The sequence below is a fragment of the Schistocerca americana genome, chromosome X (genome assembly GCF_021461395.2).
Source record: "Schistocerca americana isolate TAMUIC-IGC-003095 chromosome X, iqSchAmer2.1, whole genome shotgun sequence".
NCBI lineage: Eukaryota > Metazoa > Arthropoda > Insecta > Orthoptera > Acrididae > Schistocerca > Schistocerca americana.
In genome coordinates this window covers 202025274-202051617 of record NC_060130.1, presented here as the reverse complement: position 1 = coordinate 202051617, position 26344 = coordinate 202025274, and the positions used below count along the sequence as shown (strand labels likewise).

At 44.3% G+C, this 26344-nt stretch overlaps 1 protein-coding gene across 1 annotated transcript in view; it reads right to left on the bottom strand.

Moving 5' to 3' along the window:
- The window catches only part of LOC124555919 (cell surface glycoprotein 1-like), a 546947-nt gene that overhangs the window by 453223 nt on the left and 67380 nt on the right, over positions 1-26344 (bottom strand). Inside the window, exon 3 of the mRNA XM_047129974.1 lies at positions 571-724. Within this exon, the coding sequence (XP_046985930.1) occupies positions 571-724 (154 nt within the window). The remainder of the gene's footprint in view (positions 1-570; positions 725-26344) is intronic.

Below are 26344 nucleotides of genomic sequence, written 5' to 3'. Positions count from 1 at the left end.
GTCGTGTCTCGATGTTTTTCAAAATATTAAGTGCCTCGTAGCAATATGACATTTACGAGTATACGTTTGTTGTACGTGCGTATGAAAAGTAACTGGTTCACCTTTCACATATTCTCTCTACATCCGCAACAATGGCAATACTTCACCATAGCTGTCCGGAAGAAAATTCGAACATGTAGAAAAGTTCATAATACACGGCGCATACGTGTGATGATTTCGCTATTACCGCAAAATGAAGAGCAGATGTGTCGTCCCAAAATCACGTGACTGGCCCGGTTTGATGTTGAGTACACGCGCAACGGCCTATGCTCATTCCATAGATATTTATACTCCACGGTGCCGCCGAACGAGATAACCTGAAAAAGAAATACAGTAACCTCTGGATTCTACTCTTGGACCGACATTTCCCTCGAATACCGAATCACCCGCCTACAGCTGGAGCTCCCAGAAACCGGCAATCTTGCCCTCTGTACTCTCTCAGCACTTCCGTGAAGGTCAGCCTCAGCCCCAACAGGCGAGGCGACTCGTGCTGGCTGTGACGTCTCTTCCGCAACAGACAACGCCTCGTACCTGTTGTTCAGGCGTACTGGGGCAGCCGCGCGGTTAGAACCAGACGCGTCGGATGGCGCAGCAGCGTCAGAGTGGCCAGGCGAAGGCGAAGGCAGCTGGGGGTTGCCGGGCGCCCCACCGCCGCCGGGAGCCGGGCCAGCATCCTGAAGCCTGTCGACAGTAGCCAACGCAGCTTCTAGCCGTTTGCAAACACTCACCACTTCTCCCGCACCCACACACAACAAGCAGTCTCTAGCCATTTTTCACAACTATGAGTATATAAGCACAAGAGCACAAGAAAAGGAAAACAAATACACGGTCTCGTTCTTACACGAATTAACAAAACTTTCTCCTGTTTCCAGTCTCATCACGTAGGGCAATTACCACGACCTTTCGGCCGAGTGCTCCTCGTTTACTCTCAAGTGGTAAACTAACTGCCGTGTCGTCTATGGCCTCATCCCGTAAACTGCTCAAAAATGTTTCGCACATGTTTCGTGACCTGTTTAGTTATTTTACTGACGCAGAAACTCCTTTCTTATTAATGTTTTGACCACAAGAAGTTATTCCTTATAACTACCCGTGTAATGGAGCAAAAAACAAACCTGTCTTTCCAGTATTCCACAGTGATACTTTTCCAACATTCAACCGCTACTGTTTGACTTCAAACGCCAAAGATCTGGCTCATAGTCGTCGCCCGTGGTCACCACCACTAGGTGATGTGGCCGTGCGGTTCTAGGCGCTGCAGTCTGGAACCGCGAGACCGCTACGGTCGCAGGTTCAAATCCTGCCTCGGGCATGGATGTGTGTGATGTCCTTAGGTTAGTTAGGTTTAACTAATTCTAAGTTCTATGGGACTAATGACCACAGAAGTTGAGTCCCATAGTGCTCAGAGCCATTTGAACCACTAGGTGATTACTGCTACCTAAGAATTGTAACTCACGGTATCTTGGGGATAATGTAAGCGAACTGCCTTATTGGAGGCAACTGGGACGGCTGTGTCGACCTAAACAGTACGCAACCGTCTTAAAAATGGATCAAATGGCTCTGAGCACTATGGGACTTAACATCTGAGGTCATCAGTCCCCTAGACTTAGAACTACTTGAACCTAACTAACCTAAGGACATCATACACATCCATGCCCGAGGCAGGATTCGAACCTGCAACCGTAGCAGCAGCGCGGTTCCGGACTGAAGTGCCTAGAACCGCTCGGTCCCAATGTCCGGCGCAACCGTCTTAACTGGATCAATTTTATCTCTAGGCGTCCATTATAGCTAACAGTAGAAACTGCCCAAGACTGTGGCGGTCGAAGATGGCGTGTAAGGGAACACCTGGAATGGAATTTGTATCAACGGCGATCGGTTATTTTCGCCGAAAAATGTAGAGTTTGTCTGAAGCCTAAAGATCGCAGAAGAGTGTGGAGGGTTCAGGTAACAATGATGTGCAGACTTACAGCTGCACAGGTTCAACAGGGTAGCGGATTGGTCATTTTCTGGGACGGTATCATGATGATGATGATGATTGGTTTGTGGGGCACTCAACTGCTCGGTCATCAGCGCCCGTCCAAAGTCCCAATTTTTGCACAGTCCAATTTTTTACACAGTCCAATCAAGCCACTGTCACGAATGATAATGATGAAATGACGAGGACAACACAAACACCCAGTCCCTGGGCAGGGAAAATCCCAAACCCAGCCAGGAATCTAACTGGGGACCCCGTGACCTGGGATAATATCCTCCAACGTATTGCCAACATTATCCCAGGTCACGGGGTCCCCAGTTAGATTCCTGGCTGGGTTTGGGATTTTCCCTGCCCAGGGACTGGGTGTTTGTGTTGTCCTCGTCATTTCATCATTATCATTCGTGACGGTGGCTTGATTGGACTGTGTAAAAAATTGGACTGTGCAAAAATTGGGACTTTGGACGGGCGCTGATGACCGAGCAGTTGAGTGCCCCACAAACCAAGCATCATCATCATCATGATACCGTCCCAGAAAATGACCAATCCGCTACCCTGTTGAACCTGTGCAGCTGTAAGTCTGCACATCAGGTTTCTCTTTCAAGAAGATTTACGTCACGTCGTCACAGGAAAGACTGATATGTTGCTGATGGATTTGTTACTCTGGCGACATCCAATGAGTAGTACACATTCGACATCGCTGAATTCTCCTCACCCACATATTCTGCTTTTATTGCTTATGTACTGACAACACAATACTCCCCACCTCCTTTTATATTAGAGGGTATGCCTCTCGTCACGTTTAGTGATCAATTTCACATTACATAAGGACGTTCGCCCACATCTGATCAGATAGTGTAACAGTGGGACTAGATTGAACTGCAAAGTCTCCAGCATACTGAGCATTGCATGTCAAGGAGAATTGGTGTATATTACACTACACTGAGTGGCGAAAATTGAATTTAATATTTTTATTGCACAGATGAGTAAAATTGTGTACTTTTGAAAACACTGTCTTTATTTTGGTAACTTTTTATTTCGCAGTAAAGTTATTGTCTTAATTTCACAATGCTTACTCTTCCATTCTCTGATATCTTTAATCCATGACCACACACGTTTGCAGATGGTGCAACACTGTGTTTCACCAGTTTATACAAAATTTTGTGGGTATCTGACGGACAACACTAGGCGGCTTGTAAAAAGACAGTATTAAATCAATCCTAAGGCTCCTAGCACAGATTTGGGAACTCGTGAGGCTTGTGAAGGATGATATAGGACTCAGAAGGCGCTGCGTACGTAAGACACCCTATGAGTGCAGCCGCTATAACGTTGTAACGTAGAACAAAGCTGGCTAGAACACGAGATGTGATTATGCCTGCATATCCCGGCAAGTAAGCCTTGGCAGAACATACTACAAAAAATGGACACCCAACTGCATCTGAAGACATCTCTGTTGTTATCCACATGGTATCCCAATAAAATAAGCCCTTGAAATTAAAATCAGAATGAAAAACTAGCTTGCAACTCGACAGGGCGTTTAGTCTGACCATGGCGAATGTAGATATGGCCTTATTTGGCATAGAGTGATTAGCGCAGAGTTCACTGTCTGTAGTGAGGGTACACAAAGACGAGGCCATCGACGACACTGCTGTCAGATACCATTTGGCAATGGCCTAAGAGCTGTCTGGCGAAATCTCGTGGGAATTTTACGACTCGATGCAACTGGAAACTCGAGAAGATTTTGTTAAACACGAGAGACCTTAGCCTAATATACTCAAGAAGGATACAAGAACAAGAACTAATTTAAAAGAAGATTGTTACAGCTACCCTCGTAAGGAAACGGCAACTAAGTGGGGTGAAATGAACACACACAGAGACAGTTACAAGGAACTTAAATAAATAAGAAGAATTAAATTAATACACCCAAAAGAAATTAGGCACTGCTCACTTCAACATGTAAAAAAAGCACCAAGCATAAAAACAAGCACTGCGTTGCAACTGTGAAAGCTGGTAAAGCTGCTGTGATAGTCCGGGGCCACGAATTAAGGTGGAGGAGTATAAGATGATCGGTGAGAAGCATTCAAACTTACCTTTTTTTAAATCAAAGTCCAGTTCATGACGCAGATCATTTTTGGACCAGCTGAAATTTATAAATCGCTAACAGTTTCCAGTAAGTCCAAGAATTACTTACACTATCTGAAAAAAGGGAAGCACCAAAAAGACGTGGTCGGATATGAATTTAACTTGGTACACATCATTGGCAGATATGTAAATGATTATAACTAGAATTCTTTGGGATAGGTTGAACGTCCACCAGATTTCATTGGTGTTGTTCATTTTTAGTGTTATTATCAGGCCTGGTAGGGTATATAAGGGGTGTGAACATAGATTTTGAGTGATCAGTGTGATGGGCACGGAGACGCTGCACACTCGTGTGAGACAGCGTTATCAGCACCTGACAGACTTCGAAGGGTCCTCATTGTGGGTTTCCATTTGGTCGTCTGGTCGAATCGTGCAATATCCGGATTTGTGGGGCATTCGGATGTGACGAGGGCCCGATGTTGCATTGGGTCGGAATGTGACAGCAAGCATAGTAGTCGTCATGTTTCCGGTCGACCACCAAGAACAATGTAACCCCTCCAAATCTGCGTCTGTCATCCGAGACTCCCTGCAACAGCTTGTGTCTTGCTGCGCTGTTGGTCGGAGACTAGCAGCAGCCGGAGAGGGAATTACCATCCTGTGCGTACGCAGTAGTTCTCTACTACCTCAGATGACAATCTTCGGTCAGTATGGTGGCGACGTAGGGAGAGGTCCCATTCTTACAATGTTTTGTAGAGGCACAGTGGCGTTACTCCTGAGGTCGCAGTGTGGGGAGCCACCGCGTATGATTTCAGGGCACAACGGCAAGTCGTGGATATCCAGTGTCTCCTATCCCCATAGTGGTGCTATTTTTCAACAGGATAATGCTCGTCTACACAAGGCATGTGTCTCTATGAACTGTTTGCGTGATTATGCGGTACTCACGTGTTCAGCGAAATGCCCGTACCTGTCCCCGATAGAACAAGTGTACCTCGCCTCATGCCATCCAAACTTTACAGAAGCTCTCCTGCGAACCTTGCAAAGCTAGCACTCCTGAAAGAAAGGATATTGCGGAGGCATGGCTTAGCGCCGGCCGAAGTGGCCGTGCGGTTAAAGGCGCTGCAGCCTGGAACCGCGAGACCGCTAAGGTTAGTTAGGTTTAAGTAGTTCTAAGTTCTAGGGGACTAATGACCTCAGCAGTTGAGTCCCATAGTGCTCAGAGCCATTTGAACCACCATGGCTTAGCCACAGCCAGTTTAATCTGCCAGGAAGTTTCATATAAGCGCACACTCCTTTAGAGTGAAAATCTCATTCTGGAACCCCCCCCCCCCCAGGCTGTGGCTAAGCCATGTCTCCGCAATATCCTTTCTTTCAAGAGTGGTAGTTCCGCAAGGTTCGCAGGAGAGCTTCTGTAAAGTTTGGAAGGTAGGAGACGAGGTACTGGCAAAAGTAAAGCTGTGACGACGGGGCGTGAGTCGTGCTTGGGTAGCTCAGTTGGTAGAGCACTTGCCCGCGAAAGGCAAAGGTCCCGAGTTCGAGTCTCGGTCCGGCACACAGTTTTAATCTGCCAGGAAGCTTCATATCAGCGCACACTCCGCTGTAGAGCGAAAATTTCATTCTACAAATGACTATTTCTTCGAATTCTCGGAAACGGGAATTAATCTAATTTCGAGTGTTCAGTCGTTTCAACGAAGTTCGAAATGAATCTGGCGTTATGATCTCCTAATTAAATTGTTTCGAAGACACGTGTGTGTTGGTGTAATCTTTTTATACGTGTGTCTGGACGCCCTTCTCCTTTCTGCTCCCCTCCATATCGACAACATTATGTAGGAGATCGTCCAAATCAGTTTGATTCGGTTTCTGACTTCCCCTTCTAAGATTTGAAACACACTTCCGTAACAGTTGTAACCATCACAATTAATAATACAATTAAATTATGCAGAAGCAACTAACAAATGAGAGAATTTCGATAGTTCTAACTTATAGGAATACGCCGAATACAATGGTCAAGTGGATATAAAAAAATGGCTCTGAGCATTATGGGACTCAACATCTTAGGTCATAAGTCCCCTAGAACTGAGAAATACTTAAACCTAACTAACCTAAGGACATCACACACACCCATGCCCGAGGCAGGATTCGAACCTGCGACCGTAGCAGTCCCGCGGTTCCGGACTGCAGCGCCAGAACCGCACGGCCACCGCGGCCGGCTCAAGTGGATATACACAGACATCTAAAAAAATAAGTGAAAGAAATGTACACTTCTACCCTGCAAGCCACCTTACTATGAGTGGCTGGTGACTCGACTATCTTTTCCCCCTTTCCTGTTCGATTCACGAACGGAGCGTTTTAGGGCGGTATACGGCGAGGTCACGAGCGCCCTTCCTTCGAAGCTATAAACTGGAATACCGTATCGGCATAAAGCTCTTTGTCTTGGGTGGATTATAGCCAACGGAAATTCATCGAATATTGGTGACGAGTTTGCCTGCCTCACTTTCAGCATTTAAGAAAATGACTGAATTCAAACGTGTCGCACGTCGCTGGAAGGGCGTCCCACAACTGCAACCCCGTCCAAAAGTCAAGGATGTCCTGATTACGTATGGAATAGCTAAGGAATGCTATACGAGGTGTATCAAGTTCAAGTATACAATAAAACTTATTGCGATAAAACCTCGTGAAAGGTGGATAGCGCATTTGTTAAATCTAAACCAAAAGCAATCGCGGAAACTAATTTTGAGGCAATGTTTCGTTCGTTTTATGACGACTCTAACTAATTTGTAAGCTGATTTGTTGCTCTGGATGAGACGTAGGTCCACCACTTCGAGCAGTCATAGGAGTGCGTGGAACTCACTGGCTACGCGCCAAAGAGAAGGCGCAATCGATATCACCTTCCGGGAAATTTATGGCCAATGCATTCTCGGAAACAAACTGATTTTTTCCTGATAGATTATTTTGCAAAGGATAAGCAGTAACTGGCGACTGCTACTGCAGTCTTCTGAACCAACTGTATAGAAAAAAAATGGCTCTGAGCACTATGGGACTCAACTTCTCAGGTCATCAGTCCCCTAGAACTGAGAACTACTTAAACCTAACTAACCTAAGGACATCACACACATCCATGCCCGAGGCAGGATTCGAACCTGCGACCGTAGCGATCTCGCGGTTCCAGACTGTAGCGCCTAGAGCCGCACGGCCACTCCGGCCGGCAACTGTATAGAAAAAAAGTGAGTACAAACATGGATTGCGAAAGAAAGAAATCACATTTCTTCAGGGCAATGCACCTTTCCACCGGGATAGAGAGTGTTTGGATGTATCAGTTTTTGAGTATTCACTCTTTTCAGCATATTTGTTCCCCTCTGATTCCATCTATTCCACATATAAAAAATTTTCTGGTTAAAATCGTATCGAGGACAATAGAAATAGTAGATGGGAATTTCTAGTCCTCCCAGTATCTCATGGTCACAGATGGGATCTACATTCTGAAAAAACGTACAAACCTTTCCGTGTGACGCTATTTTAATAGCTTACATCACAGTGTTGTTACTTGTTTGATCAAGCGAGTTTTCGAAGGGTCACAGGAGGCTAAGACATCTTTTCTGCAAAGAAATATCTGTGTTAGTCATTACAATCAAATTCGGGTCCTGTGCGTCGATTGTCAGCAAATACTGCAACTGGACTTTATGCACGACTCTCATTCTGAAAGCCACGTCCAGAACCCTTACTCAGTCCCTAGCGCAAGGATCTGTAGGGGTTTTTATTCCTAAGGGACCAAACTGCTGAGGTCATCGGTCCCTAGATTTACACTCTACTTAAACTAACTTATGCTAAGAACACACACACACACACACACACACACACACACACACACACACACACACACCAATGCCCGAGGGAGGACTCGAGCCGGCCGCGGTGGCCGAGTGCTTCTAGGCGCTTCAGTCCGGAGCCGCGCTGCTGTTATGGTCGCAGGTTCGAATCCTGCTTCGAGCATGGATGTGTGTGATGTCCTTGGGTTAGTTAGGTTTAAGTAGTTCTAAGTCTAGGAGACTGATGATCTCAGATGTTGAGTCCCATAGTGCTCAGAGCCATCTGAACCATTTTTGGTGCCGACCGGTGTGGCCAAGCGGTTCTAGGCGCCTCAGTCTGGAACCGCGCGACCGCTACGGTGGCAGGTTCGAATTTTGCCTCGGGCATGGATGTGTGTGATGTCCTTAGGTTAGTTAGGTTTAAGTAGTTCTAAGTCTAGGGGACTGATGATCTCAGATGTTGAGTCCCATAGTGCTCAGAGCCATCTGAACCATTTTTGGTGCCGACTGGTGTGGCCAAGCGGTTCTAGGCGCTTCAGTCTGGAACCGCGCGACCGCTACGGTGGCAGGTTCGAATTTTGCCTCGGGCATGGATGTGTGTGATGTCCTTAGGTTAGTTAGGTTTAAGTAGTTCTAAGTCTAGGGGACTGATGATCTCAGATGTTGAGTCCCATAGTGCTCAGAGCCATCTGAACCATTTTTGGAGCCGACCGGTGTGGCCAAGCGGTTCTAGGCGCTTCAGTCTGGAACCGCGCGACCGCTACGGTGGCAGGTTCGAATTTTGCCTCGGGCATGGATGTGTGTGATGTCCTTAGGTTAGTTAGGTTTAAGTAGTTCTAAGTTCTAGGGAACTGATGACCTCAGATGTTGAACCATTTTTGGAGGACTCGAACCTCCGGCGGGAGGGGCCGCGCAATCCGTGACACGGCGCCTCTAACCACACGCCCACTACGGCGGCCCATCGGTTTCAGTTCACCGGTAGAGCACTGCAAAACTGTGGATTATCTAAAAGCATAATTTCTTTCCGAAGGATTTTACTGCCTACAGTAGATCAGTGCGCGACGTAGTCAATCATGGCCGTAACACATCTCTGAAGATTATCAAATACAGGACAGACATTGTGTTTTCCATTTTACTCATGAATCTCTCAGGAACTTTGAAAGAATAAAATTACAAATATGGTTCCGAAGGCGAACTGGAAAGAGGGAAAATTTCTTGAAAACCTAGTACGCAACTAAATAAGGGTTACTTAGAGTACGTGGTGAAGAACGTTGGTCCTATTCTTTCGTATGTTCTCTCATGAAGGTTATACTGACAAGGGAACCTCCCCATCGCACCCCCATCAGATTTAGTTATAAGTTGGCACAGTGGACAGGCCTTGAAAAACTGAACACAGATTAATCGAGAAAACAGGAAGAAGTTGTGCAGAACTATGAAAAAAATAAGCAAAATATACAAACTGAGTAGTCCATGCGCAAGATAGGCAACAGCAAGGACAATTTGTATTCAGGGCCGGCCGAAGTGGCCGTGCGGTTAAAGGCGCTGCAGTCTGGAACCGCAAGACCGCTACGGTCGCAGGTTCGAATCCTGCCTCGGGCATGGATGTTTGTGATGTCCTTAGGTTAGTTAGGATTAACTAGTTCTAAGTTCTAGGGGACTAATGACCTCAGCAGTTGAGTCCCATAGTGCTCAGAGCCATTTGAACCATTTTTTTGTATTCAGGAGCCCCGTGGTCCCGTGGTTAGCGTGAGTAGCTGCGAAACGAGAGATCCTTGGTTCAATTCTTCTCTCGTGTGAATAATTTACTTTCTTTATTTTCGCAAAGTTATGATCTGTCCGTTCGTTCATTGATGTCTCTGTTCTCTGTAATAAGTTTAGTGTCTGTTTTGTGAACGCTCCGCAAAACTGTGCAGTTAGTAGACGAAAGGACGTGCCTCTCCAATGGGAACCGAAAACATTTGATCGCAGGGTCATAGGTCAACCGATTCCTCCACAGGAAAACACGTCTGATATATTCTATACGACACTGATGACGGCATGTGCGTCACATGACAGGAATATGTTGTCGACCCACCTAACTTGTACACTTGGCGAATGGGTAAAAAGATTCTTCTACATTGCCCGATTTAGGTTTTCTTGTGGATGTGATAAGCACTCCCAAAAAAGTGACGGACAGATAATAATTGTCTGAAAATAAAAAATTAAATTTTTCACTCGAGGGAAGACTTGAACCCAGGACCTCTGGTTCCGCAGCTGCTCACGCTAACCACGGGACCACGGCGCTCCAGAATTGTTATTGTCCTTGATGTTACTTATCTTACAAATGGACTACTCAGTTTGTATATTTACTTATATTTTTGATAGTTCCATACAACTTCTTCCTGTTTTCTCGATTGATCTGTGTTCAGTTTTTCAAGCCCTATCCACTGTGCCAACTTATAACTAAATCTGAAGGGGGTGCGATGGGGAGGTTCCCTTGTAAGAGAACCAGCGAGGTACTGCGCCAGGGACCTCGTGTTAACTCTATAGTAATCTTGTAAGTATAAACGCACAACGAGGAATGTAACTCTGAGCTAACTAACACTGCTTGCGAGTTGACCAATGATGGTAATATTAACCGGGGAGTTATTACGCAATAAAATCTATATACGTAGTCTGTTTATTTAGTGAACTCTAATATTCAGCCCTCATTCTTCTTAACAATGCATAGAAGAGAATTTTACCTCTTTCTTACTTACATACAGAAGAAAAATACACAGTTGAAAACTGCTGGTAAGGAAACAAAGGAGATGCTCTCTTAAATTTACATTGAGCGCAAATATAGTGCCGCTTAACTATTTCTGAAAATAATAATAACGATATGAAATTTTTAGGACATTCCAAGTAAAAGTATAGTATCTAAGTGACTAAAATTACAGGGATACAGAACATACTTAGGTGAGCAGTGCCCTATAAATGAGAATGCTAACTACATATATAAAGGACAGTACAACAACACTGAGTGTACTACATGGATCATCTACGTGCATATCAACATGTAAAGTTATTATTAAAAACAATCGATGTTTCTAAACATAAGTTTAAAGAGGATAAATAAGAGTTCCTCGACGGACAAAAATAGGAGACATACATACATACCAAATTACACATATCATAATAAATGGAAAAATGAAAGATCATGCAAGAAAAATAATGAAAAAAATTGATGGAATTATACATACCAGACGACATACGGAAAATTCTTGAAGCGTGCTTCTCCAAAGACAAGGCAAAGCCATAGCCCGCAGAAGCGTAGATGAACCACTAGAGTTGGAAAACTCCCTTAACAGAAGATATACTAGTACACGAAAAGGTCGTGCTTAAGAGGCAACACATCGAGCTAAGCGTGCACCAAAAGAGAAAATAAAGAGTAAAGCGTAGGAAGAAAATTACTAAACAACTAGAATGAAAAATGGCTGAAGACGTTAACTCTTAGGTAAATGGGACGCACGAAACATTCTGGAACGTTGACAATCTACAGCAAGCATTGTAAGAGAGACTGCCACGCCTTGACCAAATCCTGTGACCAAGTTGCTATGTCTGGACGAAAACGAACGAGACGTACGTCAGTGTAGGTCACCGTGCCGTGAAATCACAGCCTCGTCCAGTAACAAAAATGAATTTATTACAAATTTGACCTGTGGAGATACACAGAAACGATTACACGAACTGAATAACAAATTATTATTAAATACCTAAAATTTGAAGTTGGTCCATCTTTCAACGCTACGATATGAGCAACTGCACGTCGTGAAATCGAATAAAACAGGGTTTGAATGTGTCCTTGAGGAATGGATCTTCGGAAAGCTTGTACTCCAGTACAAATCTCAGTTTTGGCGAGTGAACCCTTGATACAAGTTCAATACGCGGCATCTTAGTTGGTTGGGCAGGCCAGAGATCTCTGACAAACACGTATAGATGAACATTGTCCTGATGTACTACAGCACTTGGAATAGGTTAAGGCAACGGTATCTCTCCGGACTACATTTACATCTACATTTATACTCTGCAAGCCACCCAACGGCGTGTGGCGAAGGGCACTTCACTTGCCACTGTCATTACCTCCCTTTCCTGTCCCAGTCGCGATTGGTTCGCGGGCAGAACGACTGCTGGAAAGCCTCCGTGCGCGCTCGAACCTCTCTAAGTTTACATTCATGATCTCCTCGGGAGGTATAAGTAGGGGGAAGCAATATAATCGATAACTCATACAGAAACGCACGCTCTCGAAACCTGGACAGCAAGCTACACCGCGATGCAGAGCGCCTCTCTTGCAGAGTCTGCCACTTGAGTTTGCTAAACATCTCCGTAACGCTATCACACTTACCAAATAACCCTGTGACGAAACGCGCCGCTCTTCTTTGGATCTTCTCTATCTCCTCTGTCAACCCGACCTGGTACGGATCCCACACTGATGAGCAATACTCAAGTATAGGTCGAACGAGTATCCCGTTAGGTCCAGTGGACTTTCCTCTGTTGAGTGATTTCAGTTACTTTTCTATTCCTTGGACACTTATTTCGATGTCAGCCACTTTTTCGTTTGTGCGACGATTTAGAGAAGGAACTGCAGTGCGGTCTTCCTCTGTGAAACAGCTTTGGAAAACTGCTGTAGTAACTACTGTTGTGAAAACCCACGTCTCTGAAGGCGAGGCCTTAACCGTGGTACAAAGTGGTTTCCCAGGCAGTGACACTTGGCGGTCGTCCGGGGTAATACACTGTGGGAGAAGAGGGTAACACGTAACGTCACACGTATACATGGTCGTCGTTGAAGTCCCGATTGAAGAATATTCAGTGAAAATGGGATAAACACTGCCCGATCTGGCAAGTCCATCGCAGCCGAAGGCATATTTGCAGTCGGGGACAAGCGGTGTAAAGGAATTAGTGAGCGCGGCAGGGGGCGTTTGTGCGCTGCGGCGGCATCCATTTGTGAAGCTGTTAAATGCTCGAACACCGATTATGCTCTGTGATCGACAACTGCTATGCAGATAACTCCTCTACAGGATTTACAGCTTGTTCAGCCCTTTTATACCTGTTTTTTCACCGCATGAACATTTCCATTGGTATCACAAAACAAGCAACAGTTTCACGATAACCACATTCAGCTAGGCCAGGCATTCGTGTTAGAACCGTTTCACTCAGTTATGTTGCGCTGTTTAGGCATAGATATCAGCCGCGCAGAGCAACGATAAATACTGTTCGTGCCTCCTGCAGAGACCTTTCTTTTTACAGGCCTCCATTTGGCAAGTTCATTTAGAAGGCTTTAGTCGTTTCAGTTATTACTTGTCATACCCCGCTTTGAACGGATTTGAGGTACGTATAAATTTTTTTGTAAGTTTTACCTGACTATATTCACTTAACGGGCTTAAGAAGGCCGGTAAGGGAGCAAGTTACATCAACATCCAATCGGGAATAAAAGAAATTCGAGTGTCGGAAAAACAAAAATTTCCATAAAGGAGTACTGACAGTGATACGACCTGCATCAGTAAACACAGAAGTAATAAATAGTGTTTTGTATCTCTTATGGTCAATATTGACTGACTAATTCTCTATATCAGTCACGTTGATAGTAAAACTTAAGATGAAATGAATAGAAAATTTGATAAATTTAGAAGAACGAAGTGGCTACAATGGCATCGTTGTAAGACCATGCTAGAATACGCGATGATAATATAGTCAACCTGATTTCACCTTTTTTATCAAGGGAGATCGCCAAGCAACCGTACGTATTTCAGAAGTTATTTTATTTTGATTATCAGTCTCGCCCTTTCCATATGCCACCTTCAGACCCCATATGTACTTCGTATATACAGGGTGTTACAAAAAGATACGGCCAAACTTTCAGGAAACATTCCTCACACACAAATTAAGGAAAGATGTTATGTGGACATGTGTCCGGAAACGCTTAATTTCCATGTTAGAGCTCATTTTAGTTTCGTCAGTGTGTACTGTACTTCCTCGAATCACCGCCAGTTGGCCCAATTGAAGGAAAGTAATGTTGACTTCGGTGCTTGTGTTGACATGCGACTCATTGCTCTACAGTACTAGCATCAAGCACATCAGTACGTAGCATCAACAGGTTAGTGTTCATCACGAACGTGGTTTTGCAGTCAGTGCAATGTTTACAAATGCGGAGTTGGCATATGCCCATTTGATGTATGGATTAGCACGGGGCAATAGCCGTGGCGCGGTACATTTGTATCCAGAACGAAGGTGTCCTGACAGGAAGACGTTCGAAGCAATTGATCGGCGTCTTAGGGAGCACAGAACATTCCAGCCTGTGACTCGCGACTGGGGAAGACCTAGAACGACGAGGACACCTGCAATGGACGAGGCAATTCTTCGTGCAGTTGACGATAACCCTAATGTCAGCGTCAGAGAAGTTGCTGCTGTACAAGGTAACGTTGACCACGTCACTGTATGGACAGTGCTACGGGAGAACCAGTTGTTACCGTACCATGTCCAGCGTGTGCAGGCACTATCAGCAGCTGATTGGCCTCCACGGGTACACTTCTGCGAATGGTTCATCCAACAATGTGTCAATCCTCAGTTCAGGGCAAATGTTCTCTTTACGGATGAAATTTCATTCCAACGTGATCAAATTGTAAATTTTCACAATTGACACGTGTGGGCTGACGAGAATCCGCACGGAATTGTGCAATCACGTCATCAACACAGATTTTCTGTGAACGTTTGGGCAGGCATTGTTGGTAATGTCTTGATTGGGCTCCATGTTCTTCCACCTACGCTCAATGGAGCACGTTATCACGATTTCATACGGGATACTCTACCTGTGTTTCTAGAACATGTGCCTTTACAAGAACGACACATGTGGTTCATGCACGATGGAGCTCCTGCACATTTCAGTCGAAGTGTTCGTACGCTTCTCAACAACAGATTCGATGACCGATGGATTGGTAGAGGCGGACCAATTCCATTGTCTCCACGCTCTCCTGACCTCAACCCTCTTGACTTTCATTTATGGGGGCATTTGAAAGCTCTTGTCTACGCAACGCCGGTACCAAATGTAGACTCTTCGTGCTCGTATTTTGGACGGCTGTGATACAATATGCCATTCTCCAGGGCTGCATCAGCGCATCAGGGATTCCATGCGACGGAGGGTGGATGCATGTATCCTCGCTAACGGATGACATTTTGCACATTTCCTGTAACAAAGTGCTTGAAGTGACGCTGGTACGTTCTGTTGCTGTGTGTTTCCATTCCATGATTAATGTGATTTGAAGAGAAGTAATAAAATGAGCTCTAACATGGAAAGTAAGCGTTTCCGGACACGTGTCCACATAACGTATTTTCTTTCTTTGTGTGTGAGGAATGTTTCCTGAAAGTTTGGCAGTACCTTTTTGTAACACCCTGTAGATATTCAAACGTTTCGATAATGGCATACTGGAGCCCTCAGTGTCTGGATGTCGTGAATTCGTCATTCTAGCGCTTCCTAGAGTCTTTGAAGGAAGCACTCGAATTATTTCACGATATCCAGTCGCTGACGTATCCAGTAGGTCAATATCCATTCAGCTGAATGTCTATCTATAAAGTTCGTATGGGGCCTGAAGATGTTATATTGAAATGCTGAATCTGAGAGTTAAAATAAAATAACTTCTCAAAAATATACGGCTGTTTGCCGATCTTCCTTGATAAATATTTGACCTGCCGCTCTCCCGGATCCACAAAGGATCAACAAAGATTTAATTTCACATTATTCTCATTCTCCTCCTCTTCCTCCTCCGCCTTCCCCCCTACCGTTCATGAAGTCGGCTACGATTCTTTAAGCTTTTAAAAATAATCAATATCTCTTTCTTAAAAGCCTTAGTTTTCGTGCAAGCATCCTGTAAAGACTAAATAAAAGGCAAAGGAAGCAACTGATACCGACCCAGTACATTAGCATTTTCATATTTTATCAAATGAAGGTAGTAGGAAGAAAAGGCGGGACGGTAGACGCTGTAAGGTAATGAATATTTACGCTTTTACGATATTGCAGTGCTGGCGTTGTTAAGAAGCACGATAAAATGTTCCTTCGGGACAGGCACTGCGGCGACTACAGCCGTTATGAAACACATGAAATGTGTTCGAAGTTTCGAATACGAGCAACCATCAACTGTGCACGGGAATGACGATAGTGATTACAATTGCCGGATCAGGACTCAAAGCTGGATATCCGGCCTTACGCCTTAACGCCTTTGGCTCTCCGTGCAGAACTCACGGCCAGACCGAAATTTCCGGATGTCGTCACAGCCTCAACTCGCACACAAAAAATGGTTCAAATGGCTCTGAGCACTATGGGACTTAACTTCTGAGTTCATCAGTCCCCTAGAACTTAGAACTACTTAAACGTAACCAACCTAAGGATATCACACACATCCATGCCCGAGGCAGGATTCGAACCTGCGACCGTAGTGGTCGCGCGGTTCCAGACTGTAGCGCCTAGAACCGCTCGGCCACCTCGGCCGGCGAACTCGTACACACATTATGTAATTCTCGTACAGGGGACGATAGTGTAACTGGTATAGGCCGATAAATATGTCCCATGCATGACTGAAGGAACACTACATCGTCCTCTTCAACAACACAGCCACTGCAATGCCATATTTAGCCGCGCTGAATGGCCGCATGGTTTGAGGCGCCAAGTTACGGATTGCCCGGCCCGTTCCGCCGGAGGTTCGAGTCCTCCCTCGGGCATGGGTGACTGTGTTGTTCTTAGCATAAGTTAGTTTAAGTAGTGTGTAAGTCTAGGGACCGATGACCTCTGCAGTTTGGTCTCTTAGGAATCCACACACATTTGAACAGTGTCATATTTATTCACGGAAACCAGGCAGCGATTTTCAATTAAAATTTTCTCCACTGTACGGGAATTACATTATGTGTGAATGAGTACAGGCTGTGACGCAGGAACGACGACATATGGAAGCTTGCGTCTGGCTGTGGGTCGTCCACGGAAAGCAAAAGTGGTTACAGCGACCACTCGCGAGAGCGGAATATCCGGGTTCGAGTCCCGGTCTGGAAAAAATTTTCGTTGTCGGCATGCATTATTCAGCTGATGGTTGTTTGTATTCGCAAATGCGAATACATTCATGCAGACCTATGTTTTTACAGTGATGTAGCGTTCATCGAATAAAATCCTTCCGAATCTTTTTTTTCGAAATACTTGACTCTACATACGATGTCTTAATCATTACCTATGAATTACTTAATGATCGACATTAAAATCTATATAAATAGCTCACATACGACCTCGCAAAGGCTATTCAGGAAACTGATACAAGAGCGGCATATCGCGGACACTATTTGTCCTGTTGTTTTATATCTCATGACGCAAAATCACTTCCAAAAACATTGCCACATTATCCTGTGGCTACCCAACAGCGATACTGGAGGAGGTACCACACCATAACACTATAGGACTGGCAATATGCCCGCACTATCTGCTCCTATGGCTATTGTGTATGTACGGTTTGATTATGGAAGCATCTTAATACGGCTGAAATGATAATTAAATCAAGACCCTAAGCTGTCGACAGGCGTTGATATGCATCAACGCGGACAGCTGAAAATGTGCGCCCCGACCGGGACTCGACCCCGGGATCTCCTGCTTACATGGCAGACGCTCTATCCATCTGAGCCACCGAGGACACAGAGGATAGTGCGACTGCAGGGATTTATCCCTTGCATGCTTCCCTTGAGACCCACATTCCCAATGTAATGTCCACACACTACATTCATAGTGACCCTGCCCATTACACTCATTACTCGCGGCAGATAATCTTACCTATTCCCGTAAGAGTTCGGTCAATGCCTGTGGATCCACCACAGAAGGAGGTCAATGGCCGGTTGGCCTTAACTATATGAAGATGATATCTGTTCTTTCGGACTTCTTCATATATCTTAATACGGTCAGTTAACTTCACAAGCAGTGATGTTTCTGTTCCACTATTATTTATCAGAGTGTTTCCCTGCTGAGTGTACACATTAGTTATAAGAAGTGGGCAGACAAACTATAAAACGATGGCGTTCCTGATCCATTGGGTGAGGGGCGTGGACAGTCATAAACATAACCAGTGAATAAACAGGATTGCGCGAAACACTGTGATACGTTCTGGACTAGCGAGGATGAAGATTGAAGTATAAGAGGCATTTCCACTAAGTAAACACACGATTATGGCAGGCTGGCCTATTTAGTATTGTGTGCCGTTTGTATAAAGGGCGGAGACTGTTCAAGCGCACTTGTATTCTGGCGAACATACGTGCACGGCAGCGCCAAAGAAACTGGTATATGCATGCGAAATCAAATACAGAGATACGTGAACAGGCAGAATACCGTGCTACGGTCGGCAACGCCTATATAACACAAGTGTCTGGCGCAGTTGTTAGATAGGTTACTGCTGCTACAATGGCAGGTTATCAAGCTTTAAGTGAGATTGAACGTCGTGTTATATTTGACGCACGAGCGATGGGACACGGCATCTCCGAGGTAGCGATGAAGTCCCCACTTTGTCGCTACCCATGCGACTATTTCACAAATGTACCATGAATATCTGGAGTCCGGTAACACTTCAAATCTCGGACATCGCAAGAACTGAATCAACGACGGCTGAAGAGAATCGTTCAGCGTGACAGAAGTGCAAGCCTTCCGCAAACTGCTGAAAAATTTCATTGCTGTGCCATCAACAAGGGCTTTCGGAGCCGAAGACCCCCTCGTGTACCTTTGTTGACTGGACGACACAAAGCTATAGGCCTCGCCTGGGCCCGTCAACTACGACATTGGACTGTTGATGACTGGAAACATGTTGCCTGGTCGGACGAGTCTCGTTTAAAATTATATCATGCGGCTGGACGTAAGCGGGAATGGAGACAACCTCATGAATCCATAGACCCCGCGTGTCAGCAGGGCACTGTTCAATTTGGTGGACGCTCTGTAATGGTGTGGGTTGTGTGCAGTTGGAGTGATATGAGACCCCTGATACGTCTAGATACGACTCTTGACAGGTGACACATACGTAGGCATCCTGTCTGATCACCAGCATCCATTCATGTCCATTTTGCATTCCGACGGACTTGGGCAATTCCAGCAGGAAAATACGACACCCCACACGTCCGGAATTGTTACTGAGTGGATCCAGGAACATTCTTCTGTGTTTAAACACTTCCGCTGGCCACCACACTCCTCAGACATGAACATTGTTGAGCATTTCTGCGATGCCGTGCATCGTGCTGTTCAGAAGAGATCTCCACCGCTTCGTACTCTCAGGGAGTTATGGAGCGCCGTGCACGATTCATGATGTTAATTCCCTCCAGCACTAATTCAGACATTAGTGAAATCCACGCCACGTAGTGCTGCGGCACTTCTTCGTGCTCGCTACACAATATTAGGCAGGTGTAGCAGTTTCCTTGGCTCTTCAGTGTAGATCTAGCATGAACACCCTGAATCAGGAGAAACATTCTTGTTTAAGCTCAGGTACGCTGCTTGACCCCTAAATTGTATCTCGACCTCAGCGCTTTTATTTTGAAGTTAGTGTACACGATTTTTTAACTTTTAATGAAGCACTTCTATTTTTGATTTACATAACAGCAGCGTGCCCAAATTGTGTAGTTGCAAATATTGTATAATTTAGTTTAAGAAAACTGATCATTTTTAAATAATTTGTTCCAATTACTCAACGTTCGGCTGATTCACGACAATTTTAGATGAATTTACAAGATAAGTAATTTAATGACTATAAATCGGCGGATAAAATTTGTAATAGATTGTATTAAAATGGCGTAAAATTATATGATCTATACACAATGTGTTAGGACTGAAAGAAATGTAGTTCGCGAATAACTCTACTTTATCGCTGTAAGACTAAAAAAAATTATGAAAGATACCGCAGAAAAGAATAAACGGTCAGCGGTTGGGTATAGTGAATGTCCGCTGTGTGCAAAAAGCGAGAAGGAAATCTATCTGTCTGGTATGATTTATGTTCCCGTGGACTTGCCAAGATACTTTTGGTAAGCGGCCACAACGTTCCCGCAAGAAATCGGGCCGCTAGATCGCACGGAGTGGTAAGTGCAGGGGTGCCTGTTACGACTTAGTACGCTTTATTTTGATTTCATGAGTTCCGCTCCAAAACATAGCAATTTGTAAATCATGTCTTACTAGTATTCCGTGGTCCCTTCTAAACTTCGAGCAAGACGCCGTAGTGCCAAGTTCTCCCACCGTTCGGCAGCAGTAGGCAAATATGAAGGATGTCAACTTTATTAAATATCCGTCATTAAATACCTCGAGCACAAAGATGTATGTATTTTTGAGGAAGATCAGAAGGTGGAAGCAGTGAATAGCTGTAGTTTCGAGATCTTTCGGTTGTTTTTTTTCCTTCTTCTTCTTCCTCCAGAGAACGGGCATGTAACGCCGCCCCTACACACGTTAACTATGCGTTAATGACGAGCACTGAAAAGTATGTCAACATACTGTTGGCTCTATACCACTGATTGATATCTAATACAGGATATTACTTCATCGGCGCTGCTGCTTCACCACGAATATTAAATTGGTATGAAGATGATTATGGAATCGTAACAGGTTACCAAATGTGAAAAAAATTAAATAAATAAAAAGTCAGGCAGAGAGATTTCATATTACCTAAACTATACTCGTCAGTCGTACAGGAAGTTCCCTGATCCCTAAACGGGGAAAACGAAGTTTTGAATGTGATGTTCTGTTTGAATGTTAATAAAAACGACCACAGCTGTTATTTCATTTGCTTTTGTTACGCTGAACCGGTTTCGTTCTAAATGAATATCTTCTGGTGGCAAAATGTGCCGATGTCATGACTAAAAACAATACCTAATCGTGAGACAAAACACTAAAAGGCACATGCTGGAACACGATGAACACAATGATTCACTTCGCCAAAAGAAACTCTCTGCTTGGAACGCACCTCTGTTACAGACGCCATTTTGAAGGCTACGTATAGTGTCCCCACCTAGCGGAACTTAATGGAACTATAGGAGTCGAAGCGGAAATTTCCAACCGAAATTTGCTGAGAAAAAAAAGTGTTGCATTACTTATTGAACGCTCCTCGTAACATGTAACTCTGTACTGTACTGGACTGGATGGTCGGATCACTCGCTGGCTTAATAAACATACATGTAATAACAACGGTGATCGTTTTTATTTACGTTCACATTATTTAGCTGCTGAGGCACAAAAGATCCAAGTTTGTTCTATTCATATCTGGTGCAGATAACATTCAAGAGGTAATGGAAAGAATTTAATGGAGTGAGTTCGAGAAACCAGCTACAAATCAGTATTCTAAAATCAATCCACGCAACTGAAAATAGTAGAAATAGGCGAGTAGGCTACAGACTCCGTTCATCTCTGTAGCTCAGGGGACGACCTAGGTTCAATTCCCAGTATTGCCAAGGACGTTTTCTTACAAGGGAACCTCCCCATCGCACCCCCCCCCCCCCTCAGATTTAGTTATAAGTTGGCACAGGGATAGGCCTTGAAAAACTGAACACAGATCAATCGAGAAAACAGGAAGAAGTTGTGTGGAACTACGAAAAAAATAAGCAAAATATCCAAACTGAGTAGTCCATGTGCAAGGTATGCAACGTCAAGGAGAGGGTAAACTTACGAGTGCCGTGGTCCCGTGGTTAGCGTGAGCAGCTGCGGAATGAGAGGTCCTTGGTTCAAGTCTTCTCTAGAGTGAAAAGTTTAATTTTTTATTTTCAGACAATTATCAAAGTTCAGGCACTCGTACATAATAAACTTCGCTTTCCAAAATTCCAGAACATATGTTTTGACAGAGCACAGGGAAAATTGTGCGACTGTGAAACTGTTGCATTCATTTGTCGCAGTTTATGTGACAAACTGTCATGTTTTCATCACTTTTTTCGGAGTGATTATCACATCCACAAGAAAACCTAAATCGGGCAATGTAGAAGAATCTTTTTACCCATTCGCCAGGTGTGCAAGTTAGGTGGGTCGACAACATATTCCTGTCATGTGACGCACATGCCGTCACCAGTGTCGTATAGAATATATCAGACGTGTTTTCCTGTGGAGGAATCGGTTGACCTATGACCTTGTCATCAAATGTTTTCGGTTCCTATTGGAGAGGCACGTCCTTTCGTCTACTAATCGCACGGTTTTACGGTGCGGTCGCAAAACACAGACACTACACTTATTACAGTGAACAGAGACGTCAATGAATGAACGGACAGATCGAAACTATGCGAAAATAAATAAAGTAAAATTTTCACTCGAGGGAAGATTCGAACCAAGGACCTCTCACTCCTCAGTTGCTCACTCTAACCACGGGACCACGGCACTCATCACCTTCCACTGCCCTTGTTGTTGCATATCTTACGCATGGACTACTCAGTTTGTATATTTTGCTTATATTTCGTAGTTCCACACAACTTCTTCCTGTTTTCTCGATTGATCTGTGTTCAGTTTTTCAAGGCCTATCCACTGTGTCAATTTCTAACTAAATCTGAGGGGGGTGCGATGGGGAGGTCCCCTTGTTAGTGGGAGGAACAGAACGGGGTGCACCCAGTCTCGCGATGCGAACAGAGGATCTACTTGAGTGAGAAGTGGCATATCCAACGTATAGCAAGCCGACAACGGTCGGGAGAGCGTTCTGTTAACCCTACGACCAGCCAAATGGAATCCGATGACGCCACAGGCAAAGGATGACACGGCGATCGGTCAGGGCCAGAACGCGGAGCTTTGGTTTGCCTTAGAGTACCGATGGACGAGATTTTGTCTTTACGGCACTTGAAGGTACGACTGGATGGTTACAAAAATTAACTGGAAATGGAACTTACCCATTCGATGCGTATTACGTGTTCTGTAGTATGACAGTGAGACGTGGACTTTTAATAAGAGAACCTGTCGTGGACCAGGGATTGATGAGAGAGCATTGGAGAGATGCATGACGGCTACCACCAGGAGACGTAAACAAACTGAAGACTCAGGGAGCTGGTTGGATGGGAGAGAACATTATGACTGAAATACGGTAACTAGAGGTGGGCAGAACACGTTTCCAGGAGAATGGGTGGAGGATGGATGAAGGCTGTTTACTGCTGATTTCCCCAGAGATAAGGAAAGTTCAAGAGTACGACGTAATGGAAGTGGCTGGATGACAGAAACACAAACATTCGACTTGGATGCTTAATACTGAATAAATTCTATAGGTGGACTTTATCTAGCAGTGGATATCAAATGAATGCTGCTGCTGTCGATGTTGTCATTTTCCGTAACTTATTATCAGACCACTGTACATGACGAGAAAAACAGTTATTTTCCCGAGCAGTATGGGACAGGAAAGGGCAAATAATGTTGATCATGACTGCTTCGATGTACCATACAATTGCTTGTGGAATATAAATTTATAAGGAGATGTACTTAGATGTAAGGAATGGAACCTGGACAGTTTTACAAGAACACTTTTATTCTAGATTGCTTTACACAAACATGCTTCAGCAAATTCGTGACATCGTGAGTGCTTCATTAGGAATCAGAGATCATTTCTAAATATCTTCGAACAATAAGAGAATGATTAAAACCGAGGTCCCTACTCTTTGTTGTTACTACAGTGATGTTTAGTTTTTTTGACGTAAGTATTACTTCGTTTGATTTATGAACGTCTCATGCGCTTTGGCCGTGTAGTAACAGCATGGTTATTTAAGAGAAGTGATTAAAATAAATGAAAGCAGATTTCAAACTATATATGCTGCGCGAAAATTCTCATAATTACTTACAGAATGTAATTAATCCATTCCATCCGACTCGTACATCAGGTTGTTTACGTTCCCACTACCTGTGTGCTAGCAAACGATGTTCTAGGGCTTCAGGATGATAGTAAAACGTCTGTCTGTCTGTCTCTCTCTCTCTCTCTCTCTCTCTCTCTCTCTCTCTCTCTCTCTCTCTCTCTATCACACACACACACACACACACACACACACACACTAGTTGGCATATTCCCTGTCCTCACCCCCCGTTTTGTCGTGTTTTCTTTTCTCCGTATTTCTTTTAATATGTCAAATTGTATTCGATCTCATAACGGTGTGTACTCCCTTATTCAACAAAATTTCTAATACAAATGAACAGTAGAACAGAAAAGGATTATATATCACTATTCAATACATTAAAATAATTGTATAGGGGAAGAAAGCAAGAACACTTCGGGGGTGGGGGGGGGGGGGCGAATTAAAAACACAAACGTGCGTGCGTTAGCAGGAGGAAGGGGGACTACAAATAAAACAAGCTCACGTATAATGTGAAGGTAAACATTGTGTTTTATGAAGCTGGAGAGTATTACATTCAAGTACCACTGAAAATGACGACTGCGATATTTTCGTTGGTCCTTTTTGATGCGAGGGATCCATGCAAGGACGGAAAACACCAGCAAAATGTCGCACACAGTTGGGAAAATTTTAGCACAGTGAAGGCAGTTTAAAGCCTATTTTCATTAAATTTCGCTGATTTTCCAAAACCATAATGTTGGCTATTCAATTAACATAACTAAAATTTTACATAATCAAATGAAATCCTTTGCAGAATGAATGTTCACTCTACGGCGAAGTGTGCGCTGATTTTAAACTTTCTGCAGATTAAAGCGTTGCGAGGAGTGAGCTGACTTTTTTTTTAAACATAAAGATGCATTTTTTTTAAATAATAAATTGATTTAACTGGTTCTTGCAGAAAATTCTCTCTCTTGGGACTCGTTTAAGATGTAAATTTGAGAAATTTTACTGCAGAACTGCAAAATTTACCACAGAATATACACGCAAGTCATGCTAAATTAATAATTTCACGTGTATTACAGGGAAGTTAACATGTGATATTTATGTTAATCACATGAGTGATTTGCTTAAATTTGTTGCAGATGGAAGCATTTTGTCCTAATTTTTGTTCCAGGCGCAACTCACCGTCCACCCTCACAACTTTACTCCCACCAGTACCTTTTTCTACCTTCCAAACTTCACAGACGTTCTCCGATAGACCGCGCCGGACTAACGTTCCTAGACGCAAATCGTGAAGAATGGCTTATCCACAGCATACAGAATTTTTATCAGCATGGAGATCCACTCTACAGCGCAGGTTTGAAAATTCCTGGCAGATTAAAAGTGTGTACCAGAACTGGACTCGAAACCTGGGGCCCTTTCCGAATGTGCCAAAGGTTCCGTGTTCAAGTTTTAACCTGCCAGTATGTTTCAAATAAAATACTATTTAAAGTAAAACAAAATCTTACAGGAGTAGCAGCAGCAGTAGTAAGTATAGGCCCTATGTTCCATTGTACTGTTATTGTTCCAATATACAGGGCGTTTTAGAATTCCTGTCACACACTTCAAGAGGTTGTAGAGGGGACTTAGTAGATCAAGTATTAAATAAGAAATCATGTCCGATAATGTCATCCAACAACACTACAGAGCGTCCAAGTCACAAGCGCCGCCACCTGTAAATGTACACTATGTGATCAAAAGTATCCGGACGCCCCAAAAACATCGTTTTTCATATTAGGTGCATTAAGCTGCCACCTACTGCCAGGTACTCCATAACAGCAACTTCAGTTGTCATTAGACATCGTGGGAAAGCAGAATGGGGCGCTCCGCGGAACTCACGGACTTCGAACGTGGTCAGGTGATTAGGTGTCACTTCTGTTATACATCTGCAAGCGAGATTTCCACACATCTAAACATCCCTAGGTCCACTGTTTCCGATGTGATATTGAAGTGAAAACGTGAAGGGGCACACACAGCAAAAAAGTGTACAGGCCGACCTCGTCTGTTGATTGACAGAGAGCACCGACAGTTTAAGAAGCTCGTAACGTGTAATAGGCAGACATCTATCCAAACCATCAGACAGGAAGTCCGGAACTGCATCTGGATCCACTGCAAGTATTATGACAGTTAGGCGGGAGGTGAGAAAACTGGGATTTCATGGTCGGGCGGCTGCTCATAAGCCACGCATCACACCGGTAAATGCTAAACGACGTCTACCTCGGTGTAAGGAGCGTAAACATTGGAGGATTGAACAGTGGAAAAACGTTGTGTGGAGTGACGAATCACAGTACACAAGGTGGCGATCCGATGGCAGGGTGTGGGTATGGGGAATGCCCGGTGAACGTCTTCTGCCAGCGTATGTAGTGTAAATAGTAAAATTCTGAGGCGGTGGTATTATGGTGTGGTCGTGTTTTTCATGCAGGGGGCTTGCACTACTTCTTGTGTTGCGTGGCACTATCACAGCACAGGCCTGCATTGATGTTTTAAGCACCTTCTTGCTTGCCACTGTTGAAGAGCAATTCGGGGATGGCTATTGCATCTTTCTACATCTACATCTACATTGATACTCCGCAAGCCACCCAACGGTGTGTGGCGGAGGGCACTTTACGTGCCACTGTCATTACCTCCCTTTCCTGTT